Here is a 12,193-nt window from a genome sequence, read left to right as displayed (position 1 = left end):
CACTTTGGGAGGCCAAGGCAGGCGGCTCACGAGGTCAGGAGATCGAGACCATCCTGGCTAACACGGTGAAACCCCATCTCCACTAAAAATACAAAAAAAATTGCCGGGCATGGTGGCGGGCACCTATAGTCTCAGCTACTCGGGAAGCTGAGGCAGGAGAATGGCGTGAACCCAGCAGGTGGAGCTTGCAGTGAGCCAAGATCGTGCCACTGCACTCCAGCCTGGGCAACAAAGCCAGTTGTCGCTGGGCGCGGTGGCTCACACCTGTAATCCCAGCACTTTGGGAGGCCGAGGTGGGTGGATCACTTGAGTTCAGGAGTTTGAGACCACCCTGGCCAACATGGTGAAACCCCGTCTCTACTAAAAATACAAAAAATTAGCTGGGCATGGTAGCGGTTGCCTGTAATCCCAGCTACTTGGGAGGCTGAGGCAGGAGAATTGCTTGAACCTGGGAGCTGGAGGTTGCAGTGAGCTGAGATCGCACCACTGCACTCCAGCCTGGGCAACAGAGTGAGACTCTGTCTCAAAAAAAAAAGAAAGAAAGGAAAAGAAAGGACCACTTGTTATAGAAACCCTGTCTTTTAAGGTAGCTCTGGGACCTTTTCAGAGGCAGCTAAATTGCCCCTCATGGCTTGTCCTCCACGTCTCCGCCTGCCTGGCCTAAGTCCTCCTTCCCCCTCCCCAACAGTTAAATAAGCCTTTGTCTCCATTACAAAACAAATCTCAGAGCTACCTTCAAAGAAGAGCCAGCCCTCAGCTGGTGAATGAAGATACTTTGACATTTTCCTATGAGCATGGTGAAACAGGTTTAATTTGTATTAATGAATAGCTTGAAGCAATCCTTATTGGGAATTACAAGGTGGAATTTTAGTCACAGGAAAATAAACCATTTCACAAGCTACTTACTTTCATGAACAAACCAAACCTCTTCTTTACTGAGTCCTTTAATTCTTCAGTGAATTCTCCAATTAAATAGGCCGAGACATTTTAGAAGTTTCCAGCAGACGCCCACGCTAGGCAGTGCCAGAGGCTTGTCCCAATTAGACCTTTCCTGGATTACGAGAGTGAAAGAAAAGGTGACTTTTAGCTTCGAGTCTCTATCCTGGATATGATTAGCACAGCCCAAAATTGGGATGACTAAAACTTTGGTTTGCCAGCTTATATTTCTCCCTGGGATTTAAGAATTGAAAGCAGGCTGGGCACAATGGCTCACACTGTAATCCCAGCACTTTGGGAGGCTGAGGCGGGAGGATCACTTGAGACGATCCAAGAGTTCAAGACCAGGCAACACAAGGAGGCCTCGTCTCTACACAAAATGTTTTTTTTTTTAAACTAGCTGGGCATGGTGGCGTGCCCGTGGTCCCAGGTACTTGGGAAGCTGAGATGGGAGGGTGGCTTGAGCCCAGGGATTCAAGAGCAACCTGGGCAGCATGGCAAGACCACCTCTCTACAAAAAAATAAAAACATGAGCCAGGCATGGTGGCACATGCCTGTAGTCCCCGCGATTTCGGAGGTTGAGGCAGGAGGATGCCTTGAGGCCAGGAGTTCAAGGCTGCAGCGAGTCATGATTGCGCCACTGCACTCCAGCCTAGGCGACAGAGCAAGACTCTCTAAAAAAATATTCAAAGCAGAGTTAAGTTGTCTTTCTTCCTAACAACCTGCCCCCACCATTGGGTACAAATGAGACTCCTGGAGTCCTCCTGCACCTCCCCTTGGAGACCGCCAACCTCTAGGAACCCCATCACCCTCAGCTGAGGGTCACATGCAGCAACTTGCAGGCAGGAATCTCTTTGCATTTTGGCCTTAAAGAAATAAATAATAGGCCAGGCGCGGTGGCTCATGCCTGTAATCCCAGAGCTTTGGGAGGCTGAGGCGGGTGGATCACCTGCGGTCAGGAGATGGAGACCAGCCTGACCAATATGGTGAAACCCCGTCTCTACTAAAAATACAAAAATTAGCCAGGCATGGTCGTGGGCACCTGTAATCCCAACTACTCGGGAGGCTGAGACAGGAGAATTGCTTGAATCCGGAAGGCGGAGGTTGCAGTGAGCCGAGATCACAGCACTGCACTCCAGCCTGGGTGACAGAGCGAGACTTCATCTCAAGAAAAAAAAAAAAAAGGGCCGGGCACGGTCGCTCATGCTTATGCCTGTAATCCCAGCACTTTGGGAGGCAGGGGAGGGCGGACTGCCTGAGCTCAAGAGTTCGAGACCAGCCTGGGCAACACAGTAAAACCCCATCTCTACTAAAATACAAAAAATTAGCTGGGCATGGCAGTGTGCACCTGTATTCCCAGCTACTCGGGAGACTGAGGCAGGAGAATGGCGTGAACCTGGGAGGTGGAGCTTGCAGTGAGCCAAGATCGCACCAGTGCACTCTAGCCTGGGCGACAGAGTGAGACTCCGTCTCAAAAAAAAAGAAAGAAATGATAGATGAATAGTCTAGGATTGGGGTTCACAATTTGGTTTTCTGTAGAAAAAGAGAACCAGGCACTCTTCCGAGAGTCAGACGCCCTCTTCCACCCACACCCGCAAAGCCAGAGCACCATAGGTACCAGTTTTCAAGGCAACCTCCAACCGTCATGTGACTCCTTGTGTTTGATCACAGTTTGTTCCAAGCCAGGGTTGCATCCCACCCCATGTCCTTGTCTGCCCACGGGACACTGGAGGCACGGCCCCCTCCTCCCTGCCTAGCCTGCTGATGGGCTTTCCAGAGCTGGCTCCTTCAAGTGCAGGATACCCTCTCTGCTTAGTCTGGGAAAAGGCCCCGTTGGCAGGATGCCCACCACCAGGCCACACTGCCCGAATCTCTTGGCAGAGCTCTGGTTTTGTAGCCATGGTGCGTAGTGGAAGACCATAGCCTGTGTCCCTTACACATCTCAGAAAGCAACCCCATCTGTGGTTGAGAAATCTGTTAGGGAGACCAAGCATCGGGCTGGAAACACTCACCTTGATCTCTGCCCAGTGGCCCACATCCAGTCCCCGTTTCATCAGTTTCCAGCCTGGGTGACCTCACAGCCCCAGCCACGCCCCACAGAGCCTCAGGAAGGCACACTGACCTCAGGGCCGGCAGCTGACTTCATTTCTGTTTGGGGATGAGAGGCGGCACAGTGAACTGTCCAGGCCAGTAAACTGATGGATTCACACGAACCGTAATGAACACGGGCTGTGTGCTGGGCAAGGCAGGCTCGCCTCCTCCCTGCAGGGGCTGCTGGGGTGAAAGCAACCCTGAAATGTTCAAAGCCTTGATGGGGAAGCACAGGGGATGGATAGATTTTAATTTTAAAGCAGCCCTCTGGTTTGCTGTAAGTGGGGGACTGAATTTCTCTTTGCGGTGGCCAATGCCTGTCTTCTGTCAAGATCAGCTCATGGCCTTCAGATCAGATGACGCAAAGCCCCATGGCTGACCTGGAATGGGCTAGAATGCTGGGGGGCCTGAAACCGGTGGGGGAGTTGTGGGGGGCCTAGAATCAGCCAGGAGGCTCAGGTCGGGGTTGGAACCGGCCAGGGTGCACGGAGGAGGCTGCAGGGGCAGGGGGAGGCTGCTGCATGGAGCCACATAGATGCCATTGCTTGAGGAAAGGTGGGGTTTCGCCGAGGGAAGGAGTGAGGGGTGGATGGAGAATGTCTGTGTCCATCTGGACACTGGGACTGTTTGAGCCCCTGAGATTTCAGAACCATGAGCCAGAAAATGGTCAGGGCCCTTGGTGATGGGGCAGGGCGCCTCTGGGGAACTCACTGCCCCTTGATTTGAGGGTAACAGGGATGGAAGTGGAGCCAGGGGGCTGAGGGAGGCAATAAAAATGGGTGCTTTTCAACAGTGTCTAAAAAGATAAGATGTTGACCTGTCAGGGGTTGAGAATGTCGTCAGAAGACTTTGGAGGAAGCAACAGAAAATGAGACTGAGGGGCTTGGGCAGAGTCAGTGCCTTCTGTGTGATGCATGCTCACGCACAAATGCACACACACCCACACCCACACATCCGTACACACACGGGTACACACACATACACGTGCACCCACACACATGCTCACACACATGCACCTACACTCACACATCCATGCATGCACGTGTACACAAACACACCCGCACATACACATGCACCCACACGTACACAGATGCACCTTCACCCCCATACATGCACATGGACACACACATGCACCCACACGCACACAACCATCCATGCTCACACCGGTACACACTCACACATCCATGCATGCACGTGTACACACACCCACACATACACATGCACCCAGACATGTACACAGACGCACCTCCACCCCCACATACACACATGCACCCACACGTGGATACACACACACTCACACATGTACCCACACCTATGTACACACACATACACATGCATGCTCACACACATGCACCCAGGCACACACAAATCCTCATTCACCCATACACTCACACACATGCATACACACACACACATACAAACACATGCATTCACACACACTGCACATATGTACATATACATGCTCACATGCATGTATATGCACACACACACACCCTCACCTTATGCACACATGTACCCACACACGTACCCACACATATACAAGCATGCACACATATATATACACATGCTCACACGCATACCCACACTCACATGTGTGCACATATGCTCACACACACATGTGCACACACATGCTCTCACACACACACAGACACACTCTTACTGTTGCTCAGGCTTAGCTGCTTTGGGCTTAAGAAGCAAACTGCACCTTCCAAAAAATGAGTGTGGTGTTCAGTTAAACAACCAAATAATTCTTTAGCACTAAATATGTGGACTTTAGAAATTCAAAGTCTAAGGTGATAATAACGTTGTCCTGCTACTTTTTAATCTAACAAACATTATCAGAACTGACACTCAGTTCAAATGAAGAAAGTAGGATTGGCCGTGCCATGTGTTTATTTCAAAGATTCTCCTATTGCTCCAAATTGTTGGGGATTATCTTTAGAGTCTTTGAATAGCTTCAGTTATGGAAGATTTTACCTTCTGAGAATAGAACTGAATTTTAGACAAACCATGAGTCCATTGTAGCTAGTCTGGCATGCAAGTTGGGATTAAACAGAGTAAAATGTCTTGTTTGAAAAAATAAGAAAGGCTGGCTTGGGCAACACACTGAGACCTCCTCTATGAAAAGTTAGCTGGGCATGGTGGTGTGCGCCTGTGGTTCCAGCTACTCAGGAGGCTGAGGCAGGAAGATGGAGGTCAAGACTGCAGTGGACTATGATTGCGCCACTGTACTCCAGCCTGGGTGACAGAGCAAGACCCCGTCTCAAAAAAAAGAAAATAGAAAAAAGAAAAAAAAAGTTGAGCAAGGAGACTAATTTGTGACATGCAGCTGAACATGGCTTTTAAGACCAGTTTCGAAAGAGGAATTCCAACATTATTCTTAACATTTCAGAAGCTTGGGCATAAGGGTGACCTCCAGGGTGCCGTGTTATAATAGGACTGCTCCTTTCAACAGCTGGGACCTTATACCATGTCTTGGGGTGTTGCCTGCCATGTGACAGTCCAATATTATACCTACTACTTAAGTTGTCTTTAGATTAAAAAATGTACTTCATATTTTATGCCATTTCTACAAATGTATAGTAAAACATAACCAAGAGAGCTCATTAAATAATTTCATCCAAAGCAGTTCTACCAGTGCTTCACATTTATTTATTTTTATTTATTTTTTTTGAGACTGAGTCTCACTCTCTTGCCCAGGCTGGAGTGCAGTGGCGCGATCTCTGCTCACTGCAACCTCCACCTCCTGGGTTCAAGTGATTCTCCTGCCTCAGCCTCCCAAGTAGCTGGGATTACAGGTGCCAGCCACCACACCTGACTAATTTTTGTATTTTTAGTAGACACAGGCTTTTGCCATGTTGGCCAGGCTGGTCTGGAAATTCTGATCTAAGGTCATCCACCTACCTCGGCCTCCCAAAGTGCTGGCATTGCAGGCGTGAGCTACTGCGCCTGGTCCACATTTAATTTTTTGCAAAAAGATGACAGCTGCTAACAGAGATGAATTCTCATGAGTGATATCATTGAGCTTCGTAGGCCACATGAGTGTGTGCAGAGACCAGTGTGGCAGCAAGCGGGGCGTTCTGCTCTCGGCATGGAGTGATTGGGGAAAATCTAGGCAGCTTCCTGCCCCACGCTGTTTAAAACCTTTATAATGTGCTTTATTTCATTTATTTGAAATGACTGCCTGTCATGTCAGATATATTCATAGTCAAGCTTGAGTATAAAAGGCATATTCCAAAGTTAAATATAAGCTGCTGCATAGATTTTTTTGTAAAATGATCTTACCAAGAATGTTTATCCATAAAGTTTAGCGAATTTGCAAGTGTGTTTTTCAACACCATTTCTCCTTAGCTTTAATAAACATTGGTTTCTTCATGGTAGCACTCATTCTGAATTCAGTGGTCTCCAGTTTTCCCCGTTCAATGAGGCCCACTTTCTAAAACCAAAGTGATAATTTTATAAAAATGAAATGAGATATTTGTTACCACATAAGTCCTCATTTAGGAGAGTACATTCCCCATAAAACTAGTCCAGGGCAGGCCTCAGGGGCATGCACGCTGTTTCACGACACCCCAAGACTAGAAAGGCCCAGGCTTGGGTGTTCACGCTCCGCTGTTGCCTTCTTGAAATTCATAATCATCTTTGAACAAGGGGTCCCGCAGTGTGCTGTGGCTCACGCCTGTAATCCCAACACTCTGGGAGGCTGAAGCGGGTGGATCACCTGAGGTCAGGAGTTTGAGACCAGCCTGGCCAACACGGTGAAACCCCATCTCTACTAAAAATACAGAAATTAACCAGGCGTGGTGGTGGGCACCTGTAATCCCAGCTACTCAGGAGGCTGAGGCAGGAGAATCACTCGAACCTGGGAGGTGGAGGTTGCGGTGAGTTGAGATCACGCCGCTGCACTCCAGCCTGGGCAACAGAGCGAGACTCCGTCTCAAAAAAGAAAAACCAAGGGGTCCCACATTTGCGTTTTTGCTCTGGGTCCTGCAAATTATGTAGCCAGGCCTGCGTTTATCCTAGGAGACGCTCTACCAAAAAAACAAGAAATAACACCAAGCATTCTGTAGTCGAACACCGTAGGAACCCCTGCTTATCCTAGCCTCATTCTCATTCTGGAAGACTGCACATTTATCATGTTAAAGACTCAGCTGGGGAGGCCCAACTTCATTTAACTCAGTATTTCTTATTTTTTTAAAACAGAACTCATTTTTTAAAAAAAATTGTTGGCTGGGCGCGGTGGCTCACACCTGTAATCCCAGCACTTTGGGAGGCTGAGGGGGGTGGATCATGAGGTCAGGAGATCGAGACCATCCTGGCTAATATGGTGAAACCCCGTCTATACTAAAAATACAGAAAAAATTAGCCAGGCGTGGTGGCGGGCGCCTGTACTCCCAGCTACTCGGGAGGCTGAGGCAGGAGAATGGCATGAACCCGGGAGGCGGAGCTTGCAGTGAGCGGAGATCGCGCCACTGTGCTCCAGCCTGGGCAACAGAGCGAGACTCCATCTCAAAAAAAAAAAAAAAAATTATTTAACACCTTTATTTCTGCTGAATGTACTTTAGAAAGATCGAGTGATTTGAATAAAGTGATGGTGGCCTAACAGTCTATTTTCTGGAATTGAGGGAATACTGCCATCAATCCTTTAAAAATATTTATTTAGTCCCTCCTAGAGGCCGGGCGCAGTGGCTCACACATGTAATCCTGGCCCGCACTTTGGAAGGCCGAGACGGACAGATTGCCTGAGCTCAGGAGTTCAAGACCAGCCTGGGTAACAAGGTGAAACCCGTCTCTACTAAAATACAAAAAATTAGCTGGGTGTGGTGGTGTGTGCTTGTAATCCCAGCTACTGGGGAGGCTGAGGCAGGAGAATCACTTGAACCCAGGAGGCGGAGGCGGAGGTTGCAATGAGCTGGGATTGCACCACTGCACTCCAGCCTGGGCGACAAAGCAAGACTCCATCTCAAAAAAAAAAAAAAAAAAAAAAATTATCTAGCCCCTCCTAGAAATGTTGATTCCTTAAATCTGAGCTTCAACTTTCTGTGAAGCAGAATTATCTCCAAACTTTAACAAACAATGGTCCTCTGAACTGTTTTTAAGGTCTTTGGAGAGAGATCATTTTCAGTCTTCGTTAATCAGACTTGAGATTATTTAGAAGCTTGGCTCTGAATATTGTATTCAGAATGTTTTCACTCATTTGTGAGTAATTTTTCAAATATCCCCTTTCCTCAGATGCAGAATCAGGGTTTTTTGTCCAGCATTATGTTGCAAGTCCTGGTTCTGTTGAAACATTCCATACCATCTGTGTGATGGTTATCGGCACCTCCACCGGTGCCCTGAAGACAGTTTTGTGCTGTGAGCCCAGAAACAGGAAGCACTTCAGGCTGTGGGTCAGAAGCATTGTCAGCGGTTGCGTTTTGCCCACTGGCAAGGGGCATTCTTTAAATCCCTGGGATGCTTCTGCACTCTGGGCTCCACTGTTCCACCAGTGATTAGAAATAACGCTTTAGGCCGGACGTGGTGGCTAACCCCTGTAATCCCAGCACTTTGGGAGACTGAGGTGGGCAGATTACCTGAGGTCAGGAGTTCGACACCAGCCTGACCAACATGGTGTAACCCCGTCTCTACTAAAAATACAAAATTAGCTGGGCGTGGTGGCGCATGCCTGTAATCCCAGCTACTCAGGAGGCTGAGGCAGGAGAATCGCTTGAACCCGGGAGGCCGAGGTTGCAGTGAGCCGAGATTGTGCCATTGCACTCCAGCCTGGGCAACAAGAGCAAAACTCTGTCTCAAAAAAAAAAAAAAAGAAAGAACACCTTAGCCCACTGCATTATTGACCTGTGTCTGCATGAGCTGTGGACCACATTATAATCAGAGAGATCCCTCAGATGCCGTCACTTTCCTGCTCTACCCGCAGATGTAAATTTCAGCCAACAGCAGTGTTTGTGCTCATTTTCCCCGGCCTTCCCACACATGTAATCCCTTCTGAGCATGTTGGCTTCAAATAATATGTCCAGCCACCTCTTCCACCACAAGATCTTCAGGAAATGGCAGGCCACTGGGTTTAGATGCAGATGGCATGGGAGCACACAAGGCATGGCTGTGGGGAGTTGGCACTTGCTCCAGAATGTGGAGCACTGAGTGAAGGTTTCAGTCTCCTGCACTGAGAGAAACAAGGGCATTCCGAGGCTTTTCCACTTTATCCCTAAAGAGTTTAACAACACTTGTTTGCTGATTTCTACATAGATGCGAACTTTCTGAGTTGTATGTATTTACATGCCAAATTTATTCATTGAGCAGCGTTAAATAATGGTGTTCACCTCTAAAACGCATATACTGGTAAAATTAAGAATGATCGTAATTAAGCCTCTTGCAATAATCATTAGGAGTTCAGAGAATATTTAAGAATATTAAACTAACTAATATCCTCGTTAGTTTTGTTTTGACAAAATCAGTACTTCAGTTTCTTGTTTCTTTTTTTTTTTTTTTTTTTTTTTTGAGACGGAGTCTTGCTGGAGTCTTGCTCTTGCCCAGACTGGAGACTGGAGTGCAGTGGCACGATCTTGGCTCACTGCAATGTCCGCCTCCCAGGTTCAAGCGATTCTCCTGCCTCAGCCTCCCAAGTAGCTGGGGTTACAGGCACACACTATGCCTGGCTAATTTTTTTTTTTTTTTTTGAGATAGAGTCTCGCTCTATTGCCCAGGCTGGAGTGCAGTGGCGCAATCTCGTCTCACTGCAAGCTCCACCTCCCGGGTTCACACCATTCTCCTGCCTCAGCCTCCCGAGTAGCTGGGACTACAGGCGCCCGCCACCACGCCTGGCTAATTTTTTTGTATTTTTAGTAGAGACGGGGTTTCACCATGCTGGCCAGGCTGGTCTCGAACTCTTGACCTCAGGTAATCCACCCACCTCAGCCTCCCAAAGTTCTGGGATTACAGGCGTGAGCCACCATTCCCAGCCCAGTACTTCAGTTTCTTAGCAATGAAATCCACCCAATGTCAGGCGATGATTATTATTATTTTACTGATTTATACTGTTCATTCTCTATTAATGTCTTATTTTCCCCAGCTGATTTTGAAGTTGAGTAAGGACTGTGTTCTGCGGGTATCTTGAGTCCTCTGAGGCACTGAGCTTGGTGATTTGGACGCAGGAGCTGCTCATTAGTGAACTGATAGCTGGGAGGGTAGCACATCCCACATCACCTGACTTAACCTTGGTGTCCTCCTTTGTAGCCTTTTGTCATACATGATATGGAGACACTGTGTATGGCTGAGAAGACACTGGTGGCCAAGCTGGTGGCCAATGGCATCCAGAACAAGGAGGCGGAGGTCCGCATCTTTCACTGCTGCCAGTGCACATCAGTGGAGACCGTCACGGAGCTCACGGAATTCGCCAAGGCCATCCCAGGCTTCGCAAACTTGGACCTGAATGATCAAGTGACATTGCTAAAATACGGAGTTTATGAGGCCATATTCGCCATGCTGTCTTCTGTGATGAACAAAGACGGGATGCTGGTAGCATATGGAAATGGGTTTATAACTCGTGAATTCCTAAAAAGCCTAAGGAAACCGTTTTGTGATATCATGGAACCCAAGTTTGATTTTGCCATGAAGTTCAATGCACTGGAACTGGATGACAGTGATATCTCCCTTTTCGTGGCTGCTATCATTTGCTGTGGAGGTGAGTGGTTGATTTATTCTGCTGGTGTCATGTCACTGACAGGCTCCTGTCTTGAAAAATTTGACAATGGGAAATCCAGTACCAGCTTGAGCTGTTCCAGTGGAGGGGACACTCACAGGGTGGGAAGATGTCTGACCCCCAGTCACTGCTGAGTAGAATTCAGTGGGAATTATATCAATATTGTATAATATTATAGTATATATTGTTATCTGTAAATACATATTTAATATTATGTAAATATATGACATTTTAATCATAATATTAGCCAGGTGTAGTGGTGCACACCTTTAGTCCCAGCTACTTGGTAGACTGAGGCAAAAGGATCTCTTGAGCCCAGGAGTTCAGGTTGCAGTGAGTTATGAATGCACCACTGCACTCTAGCCTGAGCAACAGAACAAGACCCTATTTCTTTAAAGAAAATTATATATTTTGCACAAATATATATATAGAGAAAAAGAGGTCGGACATGGGCCTGTAATCCCAGCCCTTTGGGAGGCCGAGGTGGGTGGATCATTTGAGCCCAGGAGTTTGAGACCAGCCTGGGCAACATGGCAAGACCCTGTCTCTACAAAAAAAAAATAGAAAAAAATAGTCAAGTGTGGTGGCATGTACCTGTAGTCCCAGCCACTTGAGAGGCTGAGGTGGGAGGATCACTTGAGCCCAGGAGACAAAGGTTGCGGTGAGCCAAGGTCGCGCCACCACACTCCAGCCTTGGCGACAGAGAATGACCCTGTCTCAAAAAAAAAAAAAATAAATTATGCACACACACACATACACATATTTCGTTTATATTATAATTATGTCTAATATTATAAACATATAATTTATAGATGATGATATTCCTGTATATATTATATAATGATGTTGTTTTAATATTATAGACAACATTGTATGAAGTGCCATACAGATGTCAGTATAGTTGCAGTCACAGTCAGTTATGTTGATGAAAACTATATTTCCTAATGCAAAGTATAATATCAGTCAGTAGCTAAGTGGCAGTGACTGCAAGGTTTGCTTTGCCCGAGGAAGCAGATCCCAGGGAAGTCCGATCTGGTCCTCTCTGTGGAAGCTGGCTCTGCAGCCCCCACATTTTTGGCTTGGTGTCATGTTCCTTTAAATAGCCCCGTCTCAGGTCTAGGAAGGTCATCCACCTACTGCAAACTCGGCTGACCTTACCCAGGGTTGGTGGAGACGGGTGGGGTCTCCCACACTGCCTGCAGCCATACTGCGCCCGGGGGATTGACTCACTGTCAGCATGGAGCTGACTCAGCCCTACCAGCCGTGCCTGTTACTGTGTGGCTGGGCACAAGTCAGATGAAGGAAGTCCTTGCGCTCTGGCGTAAAGCGTACAAAGTCAAAGCAGTTACGCATAATTTGTCCTTTAGTATGGTCAGGATGTAGCATTGTGGGTAAAATGCAATTGCAGAACTATTTATATGTAGCATGATCACAGTTTTATAAAGGAAATTATAATCCTATATCAAT

At 47.5% G+C, this 12,193-nt stretch overlaps 1 protein-coding gene across 5 annotated transcripts in view; it reads left to right on the top strand.

Annotated features, from left to right (window-relative positions):
- PPARA (peroxisome proliferator activated receptor alpha) overlaps window positions 1-12,193 on the top strand; it is an 88,823-nt gene that overhangs the window by 66,677 nt on the left and 9,953 nt on the right. For 4 of the 5 annotated variants that reach the window (XM_063622517.1, XM_055253966.2, XM_055253967.2 and 1 more), the window contains one exon: window positions 10,261-10,708. The exons of the other annotated variant lie outside the window; for it this stretch is intronic. In XM_063622517.1, coding sequence (XP_063478587.1) covers window positions 10,261-10,708 — 448 coding nt within the window. The remainder of the gene's footprint in view (window positions 1-10,260; window positions 10,709-12,193) is intronic. 5 annotated transcript variants of the gene reach the window in all.

The sequence above is a fragment of the Symphalangus syndactylus genome, chromosome 18, assembly GCF_028878055.3.
Source record: "Symphalangus syndactylus isolate Jambi chromosome 18, NHGRI_mSymSyn1-v2.1_pri, whole genome shotgun sequence".
NCBI lineage: Eukaryota > Metazoa > Chordata > Mammalia > Primates > Hylobatidae > Symphalangus > Symphalangus syndactylus.
Note: the sequence above shows the minus strand (reverse complement) of the source record. Positions and strands in the feature narration are given on the sequence as shown.